Source organism: Erythranthe guttata, chromosome 3 (genome assembly GCF_056151865.1).
Source record: "Erythranthe guttata isolate IM_541 chromosome 3, IM_541, whole genome shotgun sequence".
Lineage (NCBI taxonomy): Eukaryota > Viridiplantae > Streptophyta > Magnoliopsida > Lamiales > Phrymaceae > Erythranthe > Erythranthe guttata.
Window position 1 is genome coordinate 18,247,501 of NC_142535.1, and position 15,637 is coordinate 18,263,137.

Below are 15,637 nucleotides of genomic sequence, written 5' to 3' on the forward strand. Positions count from 1 at the left end.
TATTGTTGCATTGTAAGCAATTGTGAATTTCTTATATATGTGTTATTGATGTCTGCCTCATGAAAAATGAAATATATTCATTTTTTTGGGTGAATTTCAATTTCGCCCCTCGTACTCTGACCTCGAATCATATTACCCCTTATACTTTCAATTGTATCGATTTACCCCTACACTTGTACAATTGTCCTAATGTAACCCTCTCTCTCAATTTTCACGATTTTCACCTTGACATAGTTTGGTAAATTGGATGCTCAAAACCATATATATATATATATATATATATATATGTTAGATTCCATCAATTGTTTTATTTTCTCTGTTTATTGAGGATATTCACTCTGTTGTTTGATTCTGTCACCAGTACAAACATAAAACACGGTGACAATATTTCAATAAGACAAAAACTAGGAATAAAACAAAGTAGTTATATTATAGAAAACCATTTAAATCAAATGCATTAAAACATCAATAAATTAATACTCTATAAATTAATAATCTCGATTAAGTAATAATTTCTTCCGACGATCCCAACTTACAATCCTTCATATATATATATATATATATATATATACTTTATTTTGTCTTATATGTACCTTTGTGTAATTTGTGACAAGATTCATTTCTCTTGCAACTTTTCAAATCCTATATATACACTCAATTCTCAAACTCCTCAAAACATCTTCACTTCTAAAAATCACATTATAATTTCAGCACCTTTAATTTTAGCCATGGAATCTTTCTTACCATATGTTCTTCCACTATTCCTTCTTCCTCTCTCCCTCTACCTCGTCTCGTTTCTTCGTAAAACGGGCCCCACCGAATCGAAAAACCTTCCTCCAGGCTCAAACGGTTGGCCGATGCTCGGAGAAAACATGGAATTCGCCTCGTCCGGCCCTCAACAATTCGTCAAACAAAGAATGCAAAAACACTCCCCGGAGGTTTTCCGAACCTCGTTATTAGGCGAAAAGATGGCCGTTTTTTGCGGCGCACAAGGCAACAAATTCCTCTTCACAAACGAGAACAAACTCCTCACTTCATGGTGGCCGCAGTCAATGAAAAAGGCCCTACTATTCCCCGAATTCATCGAGAGCAACCTCAAAGAAGTGTCGGCCTTAAAACGTAGCTTCCACCACGACATTCTCAAGCCGGAGGCCCTAAAACAGTATATTCCGGCGATGGATTCCCTCGCCCGCCAGCATCTCGACAGCGACTGGCTTCCCAATACAGTCGTCAAAGTTTTTCCGTTATCGAAAAAGTACACTTTCGAGCTAGCATGCAAGTTATTTCTCAGTCTCGTCGATCAAGAGGATATAAAGAAGTTGTCCGATCCGTTCACACTCGTAACTAACGGCATGTTCTCCGTGCCTATAGATTTTCCCGGTACGGCTTATAACGGTGCGATCAAAGGAGGGAAAATCGTGCGCGAAGAACTTATGAGGATCATTACAGAGAGGAGGAAAGAGATTGTGATGAACAATGAAACGGAGGGTCGAGATTTACTGTCGAAGATGCTGCTCGTTAGAGACGAAGATGGGAACTTTATGAGTGAAATGGAGATTTCGAATAATATCATCGGTTTATTAGTGGCTAGCTTCGAGACTACGAGCTCTGCCGTGACAGCTGTCATGAATTATCTTGCAGGACTTCCCCATATTTACAGAGAGGTTTTCAAAGGTAAAGATTCAATTTTTATTTTTAATAAATGTATATATGTAGCTCTTTATAGTTTGAATAAATAAATGGCACATGCAGAACAAATGGAGATCGCGAAATCGAAAGGGCCGAATGAGCTACTAACGTGGGAAGATATCGAAAAAATGAAGTATTCATGGAATGTAGCTCGTGAATCGCTTCGGTTAACTCCACCTGCACAAGGGGCATTTCGGGAAACCACAACCGAGTTTACCTATGCCGGTTTCACCGTTCCGAAAGGATGGAAGGTACACGGATATATAATATATATATATTATATAAACACACACGTATATCTCGAAGAAATTATAAATACATATATCCTTAATTTTCAGACATTTTGGACGGTTCATTCGACACACAAGAATCCAAAGTACTTTCCCGAACCGGAGAAGTTTGATCCGACGAGATTCGAGGGGAGTGGTCCCGCTCCTTACACGTTTGTCCCGTTCGGAGGGGGCCCACGAATGTGTCCCGGGAAAGAGTACGCTAGGCTAGAAGTGTTGGTTTTCATGCACAATGTCGTAACAAGATTCAAACTCGAGAAGGCGATTCCGAACGAGAAGATCGTGTTTCATGCTTCACCGACACCGGCTCATGGCCTACCGGTTCATCTCCATCCACATGAAAAATGAAAAAAAAATAATCAAGCCGATTTTTTTCCGTTCTGTTTTCTGTCACTGTTTTGTTGCTTGTTTATGTATTGTTGTTTTGATTAATAATCTGCTACAGCAGAGCTCATAATGTAATGAAAGTTAGGCGTTTTACATGTGCAAACGGCATTTCTTGCTTATAACTTACGCATTTGTGATCACGTAATTCAACATCTTTCGGTAGTTTGCTTCGAAACAGAATCATGGAAGCTTTCTCACCATACTTTCTTTCTCTACTTGTACTTCTTCTTCCTCTCTCGATCTATCTCCTATCGTTTATTCGTAAAACGGGCCCCGCCGAATCGAGGAAAACCCTTCCTCCGGGCTCAAACGGTTGGCCGATGCTCGGAGAGAACATGGCGTTCGCCTTCTCGGGCCCACACAAATTCGTCGAAGACAGAATGCGGAAGTACTCGCCGCACGTATTTCGAACATCCTTATTGGGTGAGAAGAATATATCGATATTTTGCGGTGCACAAGGCAACAAGTTCATCTACACGAACGAGCAAAAACTCCTCTCCTCGTGGTGGCCACAATCGATGAAGAAGGCCTTGCTCTTCTCCGAATCGGTAGAAAGCAACACAAATATTGGAATATCCGCACTAAAACGTAGCCTCCACCGGGAAATCTTCAAGCCGGAGGCATTTAAACGGTATATTCCGGCGATGGATGCCCTAGCTCGAGACCATCTCGACCGCCATTGGATTCCCGATTCGACGGTGGAGATCTTCCCCTTGTCGAAAAAGTACACGTTCGAGCTAGCGTGTAGATTGTTTATGAGCGTGGTCGATCCGGTGCACATAAATAAGCTCTCCGATCCATTCACTTTCGTGACTGACGGGATGCTATCCATGCCCGTAAATTTACCCGGAACGGCTTATAATCAGGCTATCAAAAAGGGCGAAACGGTAAAAAGGGAAGTGGTGAATATCGTCACAAAGAGGAGAAACGAGCTTATGATGAACAAGGAAACGGAGGGTCGAGATCTTCTGTCGACGATGCTACTAGCAACGGATGAAGATGGCCGGTTTCTGAGCGAAACGGAGGTTTCTAACATCATCATCGGTTACCTAGCGGCTAGCTTCTTAACGACGAGCTCTGCGGTCACCGTCGTCATGAATTACCTTGCGGAACTTCCACACGTTTACGAAGAGGTTTTGAAAGGTAAACAAATAATCATGTTTTTTAAGAATGGAATAAAATGGCAATAAGCAATAACTAGTGATCTCTTGCAGAACAAATGGAGATTGCAAAATCGAAAAAACCCGACGAGCTATTAACTTGGGAAGACATCGAAAAGATGAAGTATTCTTGGAATGTAGCGCGCGAATCTTTCCGGTTAATGCCCCCCGCTCAAGGGGCATTTAGGGAAACCACAAAAGAATTCAACTATGCTGGTGTCACCATTCCTAAAGGATCAAAGGTGTGTGGATCAATATATAATATAGTGGTCGGGGGGCCGTGGCCCCCCTACAACACTACGACGTTATTTTTGGTTATTAATTCTCGATGCTCTCGACTTGCAGATACTTTGGACGGTTCATTCGACGCACAAGAATCCAGACTACTTTCCGGAACCAGAAAAGTTTGATCCGACGAGGTTCGAAGGGAGCGGGCCCGCTCCTTACACGTATCTTCCGTTTGGAGGGGGCCCGCGAATGTGCCCCGGAGTAGAATACGCACGGCTAGAAGTGTTGGTTTTCGTGCACAACGTTGTAACAAGATTCAAACTTGAAAAGGCAATCCCAAATGAGAAGGTTGTGATCCATGCTTCAGCTATACCTGCTCATGGATTACCTGTTCATCTCCATCCACGTGATAAATAAATAAAGCACGTGTTTTATTCTGTTCTCTGTCACTGTTTTTTTATACACACGTGCGCATTTGTTGTTATTGCCATCAGATGTATGTGCACATGGCATGTTTTTCGGTATTAAGAAATGTACTCATATCCAAATAGTTTGTTACAATAGAGAAATAATGTTTAGTTAATCAATAATAATTTATAACCATCTCTTATTATTTTCAAGGCCTTGTGTAATTGTGTGTATGCCCCCTCACAGATTAGTGCAAAAAAAGGTTCCATTTTTTTCTTTTTATGGCTGTTCGAACTGTCGGTTCAAAAGAGATGGACGAGAGCATTCACTATATCAGAAAAAAAAACTACGATGAGGATAATCCGACTGCAAGCGGAAAAATCTCTATAACCCTACGGTTCGGGCCAAAAGGTCCTCGGATTTTGAGCGTAGAACTTTAAGACGAAGCCAAATACATAAAACATGATGTGTAGCTACTAGCTATGCCAAATATAATTTGGCATTTGTAGACTTGCAAGTTGCCAAGTGTTTCACCTCTACATATATATATACACACACACACACATAATAGATATACACTTGTGATTGCATAATTCATCAACACTGTTGTAGTTTTTTTCTTGAAAAGAGAGCATATGGAGGTTTTCCTAGTACTACTACTTCTTCTTCTTCCTCTCTCCCTCTACCTCCTCTCGTTTTTTCGTAAAACGGGCTCGAAGAACCTTCCACCGGGCTCAAATGGTTGGCCATTGCTCGGAGAAAACATGGAGTTCGCCTTCTCGGGCCCACAAAAGTTCATCCAAGATAGAATGCGGAAATACTCGCCGGAGGTATTCATGACCTCCTTGTTGGGACAAAAAATCGCAATATTTTGCGGTGCGAAAGGCAACAAATTCCTCTTCATGAACGACGACAAACTTTTCACCTCCTTCTGGCTTCAATCCATGAAGAAAGCCTTGTTGTTCCCCGAACCGGCGAAAGGCAACTTCATATCAATTCTAAAACGGAGCTACCACGGCGACTTTCTCAAACCGGAGGCCTTGAAACAGTATATTCCGGCGATGGATGCCCTGGCACGCCAGCATCTGGATAGTTACTGGATCCCCAATTCAGTTGTCGAGGTTTTCCCATTATCCAAGAAGTACACTTTCGAACTAGCGTGTAGATTGTTTTTGAACGTGGTTGATCCAATGCACATAGGTAAGCTCTCCGGTCCGTTCACACTCGTGACTAGCGGGATGCTCTCTGTGCCCGTGAATTTGCCCGGCACGGCTTATCACCGTGCGGTCAAAGGAGGCAAATTGGTGCGCGAAGAGGTGGTGAGTATAGTTACAAAGAGAAGGAAGGAGCTTGTGATGGACGAGGAAACGGAGGGTCGAGATTTGTTGTCGAAGATGCTGCTTCTGACGGACGAAGACGGACGGTTTCTGAGTGAAATGGAGGTTTCCAACATCTTCATTGGTTATCTAGTGGCTAGCTACATGACCACCAGCTCGGCAATCACTGTTGTCATGAATTACCTTGCCGAATTTCCCCATGTTTATCGAGAGGTTTTCAAAGGTGACGATCTGTTTTTTTTCTTTTCTTTCTTTTTTCGATTCTTGGCTTCCTAAAACCAGTGCTCTCTTGCAGAACAAATGGCGATTGCGAAATCGAAAGGGCCCGATGAGTTATTGACATGGGAAGACATCGAAAAGATGAAGTATTCGTGGAACGTGGCTCGCGAATCGTTCCGGTTAATGCCACCTGCGCAAGGGGCGATTAGGGAAACCACAAATGAGTTCACCTATGCTGGTTTCACCATTCCTAAAGGATCAAAGGTATGTGTATTAATATTATATTGTTTTTTTTAAAGAAAAGTGGTGGGGTGGGGGGCGTGACCCCTCAACACTATGCTGGTTACGCCACTGAATATATGGTTATGATGTTCTGTTTTGCTTATTTATTCTTGAAGATAGTTTGGACGGTTCATTCGTCCCACAAGAATCCGGAGTACTTTCCGGAACCGGAAAAGTTTGATCCGACGAGATTTGAGGGGAGCGGGCCCGCTCCGTACACGTATGTGCCGTTTGGAGGAGGGTCGAGAATATGCCCCGGAATAGAGTACGCAAGGCTAGAAGTGTTGGTTTTCATGCACAATGTGGTAACAAGATTCAAACTCGAAAAGGCAATCCCAAATGAGAAGATTTTGTTCCATGCTGAAACTGTACCGGCTCACGGCCTTCCTCTTCGTCTCCACCCACACGAAAAATAAGCTCATCGCTTTCTTCCGTCTTCTGTCACTTCTTTTTCCTTTTTTTTTTTTTTAATGCTTTTGTAAGATGTTAATTCCCATGAGTTTATTTGTAGTTTTTGAGGTTTTGTGTTTTTTCGAGTGTAATAAAATGAAAAATGTAGTAGTTGTTTTTGTGCAAGTTTGTGAATTTTATGTTTGACCACGATCTTGAATTGTCTTGAATTAATTTTATTTATCCTCTAATTAATTTTATTGAATCTTTAGTTAGTTTCTAATTGTCTTGAGTTCGAGCTCTTGGCTCGCTAATTTACACCCATATATTGGATTGTGCATTCATCACACAAGAATCCCTTAATTTACCTCCACCCCCATCAAAATTAATAAAACCCGTGTAATAATTTCCTACGAAAAATAATCTCTGACATATTTGAATTTTTGCATATTTTTCACGACTCAGATCTCGAGTTTAGACAAACCTAATCCTGTAATTGACCATTCGATATGCCTATTCATCTTAATTTTATATAGAATGCGTGCGAGGTCAAATTTAAAATTATCAAGAAATGCAGAATTCGTGAACTCGAGCTCGAGCTTGCTGATGAAGCTCGTAAGCCACTTGCTACCCTACAATCCGGCATAGGAATCCAAAGGGATAAGATACGGATCGATACGTAATTAGGTTTGGTACACCAAACCTAATGTATTGACACACCACTCCACATAATTAGGCTACTAATAGATGACATACTTTTTTTCAAGGCCTTGTGTGTTTGCCTCCAAATCTCTCAAATTGCTTCAGTCCTATGTATATATATACACTACACACTTGTGATTCTTGAAAAAAGAGAAGCACATGGAGGCCTTCTTAGCATATATTCTTCCTCCACTAATACTACTTCTTCCTCTCTTCCTCCATCTCCTCTCGTTTCTTCGTAAAAAAAAAAAAACGGACCCCGCAAACTTCCTGCCGGTTGGGAAAAACGCTCGGATAAAACAAGGAGATGAAGGGTCGATATCTTCTGTCGAAGATGCTACTTGTGAGAGATGAAACCGGCCGGTTTCTGAGTGAAGTAGAGGTTTCTAACATCATCGTTTGTTATCTGGTGGCTAGTGTAAAAAGCATCACCTCTACACCAACTGCTGTTGTCAATTAATAATAAAGCCCTCTCCACTACTCTGAGAAAATTCGATGAAAAATAAATCCGTGATAGTAGGTAGACCTCCAAATGTAAGTATTTGGAGTAGTTGTAATCGTTGTAATTCTACTCAATGATATAATCAACTTTATCAAAATCGTATCAACATTCTCGAACGAGGAATAAAGGAAAAGATAGATGCTGCATCTGATATAGATTATACCCTCCAGATATATACAAACAAGAAAAAGGTTTGTCCTCTGAAAGATGGTTAAGTTTTAGAGAACAATGCAAAATAAAAGCAGCTAAAGGGACAATAAGTAGGATCTAGTGTATTGTGTTACTTTACGATGCATCCAGTGTATAAATTCATATTTATAATACGTGTTATAGATAAACAATGTGGTAATACGCCTATCTCGAAAATAGCGAATGACAGGCTTCTGCACTTCAAGTATGCCGAACGAAGGGAAATTACCTCCTGTTTCCTGTTCCATATGCTGGAGCGTAGTAGAAAAAATCATCTTATGCTCCAATTTCTTCTCTTCAAAGATTGGAGGGAATGCACAAAAGGCTTTATTCGTATACACGCTTCCTCTTCAAAAGGGTTGGAATTAATAAAATAGACCCAATGAGGAAAAGTATGGCCAACGTCTTGTAATCGTATAGATCTTTGACAGACTTGAGTTCGCCAAGAGCAAGTCCAGCCTAAACAACAAAATGTTTTAGGTCAAGTGCACAAAAAACTGGAATATTTTCGTAACGTATTACAATAGCATATTCCTGAAATATATCCAAGTATTCACCCGATGAGACAAATAGTGGGCATGTAAGAAAATAAATGTTAAACATGAACTAATGCCTTTCCGAAAGAGAAGGAAAAGATTTGCTATTGGCCTACAACGCACAAGGTATAACATACAAGTATCCAACACTCTGTTTTTTTTTTCGGCACAAAACATATCATAACTACTGTTGTCATAATCTTAGGATAGCAGTTAGCATGCGACAAAGAAGTAGAAAGAGATATACATGATGATTGAACATAAGAACAGAAATAGGAAAAACTTACTCTGACAGTGATATAAGAGGCCGGAACGAGACCAATGACAGTTGCCAGAAAGAAGATATGAAATGGGATATCCACAATCGGGGAAGCCAAATTGATAAAAAGATTTGGCAATGTCGGGGTTACTCTCAGAAAGAGCATGTAGTTGAGCAACTTCTCTCTCTGTTTCGCTATCTGAAATGAAAAAAATAAGGAATTAGTAGCTCGCCAAAGATAGAGTACAGTATGACAAGAATTGCTCAAAAAATTCAATAAATCGACGAACAATTACAGTTAAATGACTTAGAAAAGTACCTCTGCCTGAAAAAATCTGAGTTTTTCAGGCCACAGCCAGTTGACAATGGGTCTGCCAATCAACTTGGATAGAAAATAGCAGGACGATGCACCGGCGGTGGCATTAAAGACAACCAAGAAAAGGCCTCGGACAACTCCAAAAAGAGCTCCGGCGAGTAACGACATAAAAATGGTTCCCGGTATCATAAATGTCTGCATGAATATGTACGTCGAGCAATATCCCAGGATGAATTTTGCCGGATACACTCGAGCATAACTTGCAAGATGATCCCTGGAAAATAATATACAAATTACCTAGGAATATTTTGCTCTCTAAACTACGAATCGAAGCGACACGGAATTTTCAAGGCAATATCATCACTATCAAACACTGAATCTCACATCGGATATTCTATACATCCACATTACTAATTAAAAAAACTAGACAGTAAATTAAATCTACAAAAGCAAAACTCTTACTTGAGCAAACGAAGATCTGCGAGGGTTCGAGGCAGCTTGAGCATCTCGTATTCGGAGGCAGGCATAGTAAGATAAATACACAGCAGCCCGGATGAAAATAACAAAAATACCCCCAAAGCAGCAATGAATTCCCACCGCGAGAGCGGAAATTTCTCTGCTTTATACTTCTTCCCATCTGAAGAACCCCCATTCTTCTCTTCATCCCTATCCAGCAGCCTACCGCCGCCGGTCTCCACCACCAGTGTCCGCGCCGCCATGGAAAGCGGCGGCGACCGCGATGCTGATGCGTTGGATAAAGTTTGCACGAAGCTGTCCGGAAGAGATGAGCAGCGCAGGATCTTAACCTTCATTATACTGCGAATAAAAATTTTGCATCTTCGCTGCAGCTCCGGCTATTAATTAATAAATCAAAAGCTTCGCATTCAAGAACAATTCACTGACACGGAATACGTAAAATTACGTGGGAATTAGGGATTTTTGGAGCTGGAATTGATGGGCAATTGATTGAATTGTGCGCAAGTTGATGTTGGAGGAAAAATTAAAAGGATGAAACTGAATGATGATTGTGAATCAGCAAACCCTAGAACAAATAAACTAATTTTAAATTCTGTGTTTGTGTGTATACGTTTGTTTCTCTCTCTAAAAATATGTAGGAGAGAGATTATATATAGGTGTCAATGGTCGGCCCATACTGATGAGTAGTTCAATTCTAGCTGGAAGTCTTTAGTACACAAGCCCGGGTTTGGAGGAAATTAAACGGGAATATGCCTTTTTTTCTTTTTTCTTTTTTCTTTTTTCCCATTAATTCTGATAAATTAGTATTTATTTAAAATTTATCGAAAAATAGTTTGAATAAAATAAATACTACAAAGCCCAAAAGGCCTATAAAGCCCTATTCTGTATCTAATAATCTAAAGTCCAAAAAGGAGAAAGGGCCCACCAAAACCAAAACCCAAACTCATTAAAGAAACTAATCACAATTATAAATATTAAATAATAAATACCACTACTATACATTTTTAATAGGGTAAATTACAAACACCCCCCTGAGGTATGGTCAAATTACAAAAATCCCCCTCTTGTTTGGATAATTACATCTACCCCCTCAATTATGATTTTTTCTTACACCTCCACCCTTATTGTGCCGAATTCAACATAATCATCTAGATTCCGTGGAATGTGCTCTACTTTGTACTCGTTTTGTGTAAAAATACAGTTTCCGATGCACCACAAACTGATATATACAAGCTAAAAATCACATATTATGATCATCTTGCTTCATAATGTAGAGTTTGAATGGGATAAAACGGGTACATACGTGATAATATTCCATACCTCAGGGGGGTGTTTGTAAATTTGTGGAGTTGACTTAACTTGAATGTAAGAGCCTTATGTCAATTCATTGGTCTATGAGATGCTACACGTGTGAGTAACACGGAGTGATTTCGTACCATAGATCTGTAAAAATAATCACTAACTAAACGCACATGAGTTGACTTAACTTGAATGTACATATCAATGGTGCAGAATCACCCGGTGTATTTCACAGGGTGTAGCATCTACAAAACCCGATTAACTGAATGGTAATTCATAACTACATCGCTACTATCATAAAATGTTAAAAACAACTTTTAAAAAAAAATTACAATGGTCAATGTAGTATGAATTGGGAATCAAAATGGAGAATCAATGTGCAGATGGATGTTTTTCCAACAAATGCAATTGTGTAACTCCATGGAAATCGTGATCGAAAATATTGAAGCAATTAGGATTTCGAGAATCAGAAACGGATTTTTTTACACCGACATTTAAATTGATGACAAGATTGACAGTTTACAACATAATCATCTCAAAAAGAAAAAAAAAAAAATTAAAGCAATGTAACAAAAGCCGAGGTGAACAATTTCCCAAGTTGCCGGAGTGTATGCCTAACCGTGGTATAATCTACGGAAGTGTGACAACAGGTGAGTCTTGGTATCCTGTAATGCTCGTTATTTTTATCCTTGTAATTGGCTGTGCAAGTCAAGAAAAAAATCGAAAAAAAGTCAGCAGCAAGACGGAATGCTTTAAAATCTAATGAAAAAATTTCAATATAATTTGTTATACCTGTCTGTGTCCAATATTTCTTCGGTAGTTTTTCTTCTTCTTGTACTTGAAGACAATGACCTTCTTATCGAGTGTCTACAATAACACGAAAGGAAAACTGATGAGTCGAGAAAGTAAATTGAAAAAGTATAATCAAGAAAGCAGTTGTGAAAGTAAAAATCATACTTGCTCTTCAACAATGGCTTCGACTATGGCATTTTCCACAATTGGTTTTCCGATATATGCGCTCGTTTTTGTTCCCACTAGCAACACTTTGTTTAGGGTAATCTGTTTGAGATTAAGTTTTAATACAACAACACTCAACATATATGTTCAAATACGAAACAATGTGGACGAAACAATGAAATCCTCGTTGGGCGGTGGTCGATATTTACCTTGTCGTTTACATTTGCGCCTTTAAGCCTCTGCGTGTAGATATAACGACCAGGGAATACAATGTATTGCCTAGATCCAACCTAATCAATGTTAAGCACAAGATTTTTTTATAATGATAATCGGAAAAATAATCTGAACTACCAATCTCATGACGAAAACTAAGGATATTTCAACAACAAACAATTGAAGGTGACAATCAATAGTTCAATCATCCAAACGTAAGACAATTTCAGAACATGCATAATCCCGACAAGGTATCTTACATCATAACTAGCAATTTTTTACAATTTGTCGAGGAAAAAAGGATGTTCGAGTATTACAATATTTCTTCAAACACACTTTCTTAAAAGGGGGAAAAACGGACGGACGAATTTAAGAGAATGTTAAACCGATAACCGATATCGGGCAATTGAGATATTGAGAAATGAAATTGCAGTACCAATAGTTGAATATATTGTTCATCTATTCAAATTCCACATTTCTTATTCTATGTTGAAAATCATCACCAGTTTCCATTGTCAAATATGAACAATACAAGTTAGCTCTAAATTTGAATATAACTCCACATTTTTTTTTTGCCATCGTAAATCAGAGCACAATCATTTTCAGCACCGAAACTCATAAAATCCCCAAAAAGAAAATTCAGATAATAACAGGCAGATGCACAAACACAGAACTCACCATCACGACGGCGAAAACTTCCTCGCGCTTCGGCTCCGCTGTTTCGACGGCGGTCTCACTTTCCGAGCTGGTAATTTCAATCACCGTCTCGCTGGCAGAAACTGCAGCTTCTACATCGGTCGATTTTGGGGTGAACAATAATGCGGGTTGTTTGCGTGGGGTGAGCGTGAGAGAAGAGAGAGAGTGTGAGAGAAAAGAAACACTTGTTCTAGAGCGAGAAAACGCAGCCGGAGCTTGATTGTGAGAAATTTTAGGTGTGAGAGAAGAACAGAGTGAGAAGGCAGCTGCTGCCATTGTTGAATTTCTGAGAATTGAAACTCTGCTGAATTTTTGGGAATTTTTACTTGGTTGCTTTGAGAGAGGGCAGTGATGTATCGTTTATCCTATCCTTTGTCATACATGAAATGACATTTATGCCCTTTGTATATGGGCCATGGGCCCATAGCTCTGTTAAAACTTGTCGGGCTTTCTTCAAATCAACGGGTCAAGATTTGCCGTTGACTCGGGTCGAACACAAACCCGGCCCAATTGTATCGAAAAATTGTCCCTTTTTTTAGGGGCTCAAATTTATATAATTTCTACTATTGTTTTTTTAGATTTATTTAATAAAAAAAATTATTATTTTATATTTTTTAGTTCATCTCTATAGTTAAAAACAAATTTGCCAACAAAAATGAATAATTCAGTAGGAAACATTTGCACCATGAAATTGATATATCAAAGATTACATCTCAGAAAAATTATACAAAATATTAACCATATCCATATATGAAGATTACATGTCACAAAAATTATACAGAAGATATAGTATACAAATACATACATGTAAATATATATATATATGTATACATATATAAATATATATATATATAAACATTTACTCTTCCTCATTGGCTTTACCTTGTAAAGCATCAGCCAAATTGAAGTTCAAATTCCCTCTCATTGTTCTTGATCCAATATCAGGATTACCCTTCCTCATCATTGTAGCAAACTCTCCATAGTCGATTCGCCCGTCCTACGAAAAAAAAAATTCAAGAATCGTAAATATTCATCGTATATATATTCTTGCAACATACATAGTATTTGTCGATAAAACTTACGTTGTCAATGTCGATTTCATTAATAGTTTCGTCCAGCTGGACATCGCCAAGGCCGAAATCTTTGCATGCTTGTTGAAGCTCGTCGACGGTTATATAACCGCTTCCGTCTTTGTCGAAGAAAGAGAAAGCAGCAAGAAGGTTCTCTTCTCTTTCCATCTTGTTCATGTGTAAAGTTGCTGCTAAAAACTCACCGTAGTCTATCGTCCCACTGTTGTCTGTATCAGCCTGCATTTATCAATATTATTTATTTAAAAAAAAAAACCGAGTCTCGTATTTAACTAAAAAAAGAACAAAACCCGTAAAAGATATATATATACCGCGTTCATTAGTGCCATAATTTCGGATTCCATTAGCTCGGAGCCTACTCGTTTTAAGCCTTGTTTGAGCTCCTCGAACGTTATTGTACCGCTGTTGTCTGTATCCAACATTTTGAATAACTGTCGTAATCCTCCGATTTCTTCCTCGGATAGCCGTTCGGCTATAACCTGTTTACGAATGTATAAAATGATTATTTGATAAGAAAAAAATATATATAATTAATTTCAATGAAAATCGAAGCGTACACGAAGTGCCATCTTCTTGAGTTTGTTCATGGCAGAGAATTGCTTTAGCCGAGATAATACTGCAGATCCCAAAGGCTCGTCTGGTGCAACTTTATCGTCCACAATCCAAGGATGACCTGTCGTTAAATAAAATCCATATTTTGATTTGATCAATAATTTGAAATTATATTAACGAAAAGAAAGAATGAAAAAAAGATACTCACAAAGGACTTGATGAGCGGAAATTCGACGTTTCGGATCTCGTTCGAGCATCTTTCTTACGAGATCCTTTGCACTGTCTGAAATTTGAGGCCACGGTTCGGATTCGAAATCTATCTTCCCTTTTAGAATTTGTTTGAATATCCCGTTATCCGATTCTGCACGACGAAAAAACACACACAGTCTTTTGAGGAAAGACGAAAAGGGATCAAAAAAATTTCGACCGAAAAAGAAAAAAAAAATAAGGCTTTAGAAATTCACCTGCCCAAAAAGGTGGCACCCCACTTAACAAAATATACAAAATAACACCAGCACTCCACACATCGATCTCGGGTCCGTAAAATTTATGCAAAACTTCAGGCGCGACGTAATAAGGACTCCCAACGACATCCGATAAATATTGCCCTGCACAAAAAAAAAAAAAAAAATCAGTAATCCACTATTTACACATCATCAAAATTCAAGAAAATTCGATCCCGAAAAAAAAAAACCTGGCTTAAAGAAAACAGATAAACCGAAATCCGTGGCCTTAAGCTTAGCATCCTCATCGGGCGTATCAAACAGAAAATTCTCCGGCTTGAGATCTCTATGCATAACACCTAAAGAATGACAAGCCTCGACGACACCGACAATTGTTTTCATCAACTGCGCAGCTTTTCGTTCGCTGTAATGACCCTTTTGGACAATCCGATCGAAAAGTTCTCCTCCGCCACATAATTCCATTACCAAATGGACAAAGACATTGTCCTCGTAAGTACCTTTGATTCGAACGACACTCGAGTTTTCGGAGAGGTGGTGCATTATTTGAATCTCTCTCCAAACATCGTCACAATCTTCTCTGCAAAGGAGCTTCCGTTTGGGGATGGATTTGCACGCGTACTCGATCCCGGTGGCTTTCTCTACGCAGTGGTAGGTTGTGCCGAATTGGCCTTGCCCGAGTTTCCGGCCGAGATTGTAATGGTCTCGAAGTCTCGGTGTTTGGTACGGAAGGACCGTCGTTGATTGTTTTAACGATGATCCTATCGATTGCTTCTTCATCTTCTTCCTTCCTTTTTTTTTTTTGTGAAATCTTGATTAAGCAATGTTTTTTGAAATTGGGTTGGAGAAATTAATTAGGAAGAAGATTCTGAGATGTGGCTGTGTGTTTTTTTAATGTATTTTAAGGTTGTTTGTTTGTTTACTTTTTTTGGGCTTATAGGGAAGTAACTAACATTTGATTTTGGTCAACGGAAAATGGCGGGTTTGTGGTGGGGATTGT

At 39.2% G+C, this 15,637-nt stretch overlaps 6 protein-coding genes across 6 annotated transcripts; 3 read left to right on the plus strand and 3 right to left on the minus strand.

The window, feature by feature from the left end:
* Window positions 1-687: 687 nt before the first annotated feature.
* LOC105974196 (beta-amyrin 6-beta-monooxygenase-like) lies at window positions 688-2,343 on the plus strand. Its single transcript, XM_088815906.1, has 3 exons — window positions 688-1,674; window positions 1,753-1,940; window positions 2,028-2,343. The coding sequence occupies exons 1-3, from the start codon at window positions 729-731 to the stop codon at window positions 2,325-2,327; spliced, it is 1,434 nt and encodes a 477-aa protein (XP_088672032.1). The 5' UTR covers window positions 688-728; the 3' UTR covers window positions 2,328-2,343.
* A 177-nt stretch (window positions 2,344-2,520) lies between these two features.
* LOC105974503 (beta-amyrin 6-beta-monooxygenase) lies at window positions 2,521-4,302 on the plus strand. The gene is made up of 3 exons (XM_012999618.2): window positions 2,521-3,509; window positions 3,581-3,768; window positions 3,872-4,302. The coding sequence occupies exons 1-3, from the start codon at window positions 2,549-2,551 to the stop codon at window positions 4,169-4,171; spliced, it is 1,449 nt and encodes a 482-aa protein (XP_012855072.2). The 5' UTR covers window positions 2,521-2,548; the 3' UTR covers window positions 4,172-4,302.
* Window positions 4,303-4,749: 447 nt separating this feature from the next.
* LOC105974461 (beta-amyrin 6-beta-monooxygenase) lies at window positions 4,750-6,576 on the plus strand. Its single transcript, XM_012999568.2, has 3 exons — window positions 4,750-5,722; window positions 5,795-5,982; window positions 6,117-6,576. The coding sequence occupies exons 1-3, from the start codon at window positions 4,798-4,800 to the stop codon at window positions 6,414-6,416; spliced, it is 1,413 nt and encodes a 470-aa protein (XP_012855022.2). The 5' UTR covers window positions 4,750-4,797; the 3' UTR covers window positions 6,417-6,576.
* Window positions 6,577-7,717: 1,141 nt separating this feature from the next.
* LOC105974460 (SNARE associated Golgi protein family) lies at window positions 7,718-10,067 on the minus strand. Its single transcript, XM_012999566.2, has 4 exons — window positions 9,357-10,067; window positions 8,898-9,168; window positions 8,607-8,777; window positions 7,718-8,242 (listed from the first exon to the last, which is right to left on the minus strand). Exons 1-4 carry the CDS (start codon window positions 9,704-9,706, stop codon window positions 8,111-8,113), a joined length of 924 nt encoding a protein of 307 aa, XP_012855020.2. The 5' UTR covers window positions 9,707-10,067; the 3' UTR covers window positions 7,718-8,110.
* A 1,030-nt stretch (window positions 10,068-11,097) lies between these two features.
* RPL21C (Ribosomal protein L21) lies at window positions 11,098-12,931 on the minus strand. Its single transcript, XM_012999329.2, has 5 exons — window positions 12,519-12,931; window positions 11,837-11,917; window positions 11,628-11,729; window positions 11,463-11,537; window positions 11,098-11,369 (listed from the first exon to the last, which is right to left on the minus strand). Exons 1-5 carry the CDS (start codon window positions 12,810-12,812, stop codon window positions 11,301-11,303), a joined length of 621 nt encoding a protein of 206 aa, XP_012854783.2. The 5' UTR covers window positions 12,813-12,931; the 3' UTR covers window positions 11,098-11,300.
* A 318-nt stretch (window positions 12,932-13,249) lies between these two features.
* Window positions 13,250-15,555, minus strand: CDPK2 (calcium-dependent protein kinase 2). The gene is made up of 7 exons (XM_088815905.1): window positions 14,871-15,555; window positions 14,641-14,784; window positions 14,385-14,537; window positions 14,182-14,297; window positions 13,936-14,103; window positions 13,619-13,843; window positions 13,250-13,533 (listed from the first exon to the last, which is right to left on the minus strand). The coding sequence occupies exons 1-7, from the start codon at window positions 15,415-15,417 to the stop codon at window positions 13,396-13,398; spliced, it is 1,491 nt and encodes a 496-aa protein (XP_088672031.1). The 5' UTR covers window positions 15,418-15,555; the 3' UTR covers window positions 13,250-13,395.
* Between the last annotated feature and the right edge of the window lie 82 nt (window positions 15,556-15,637).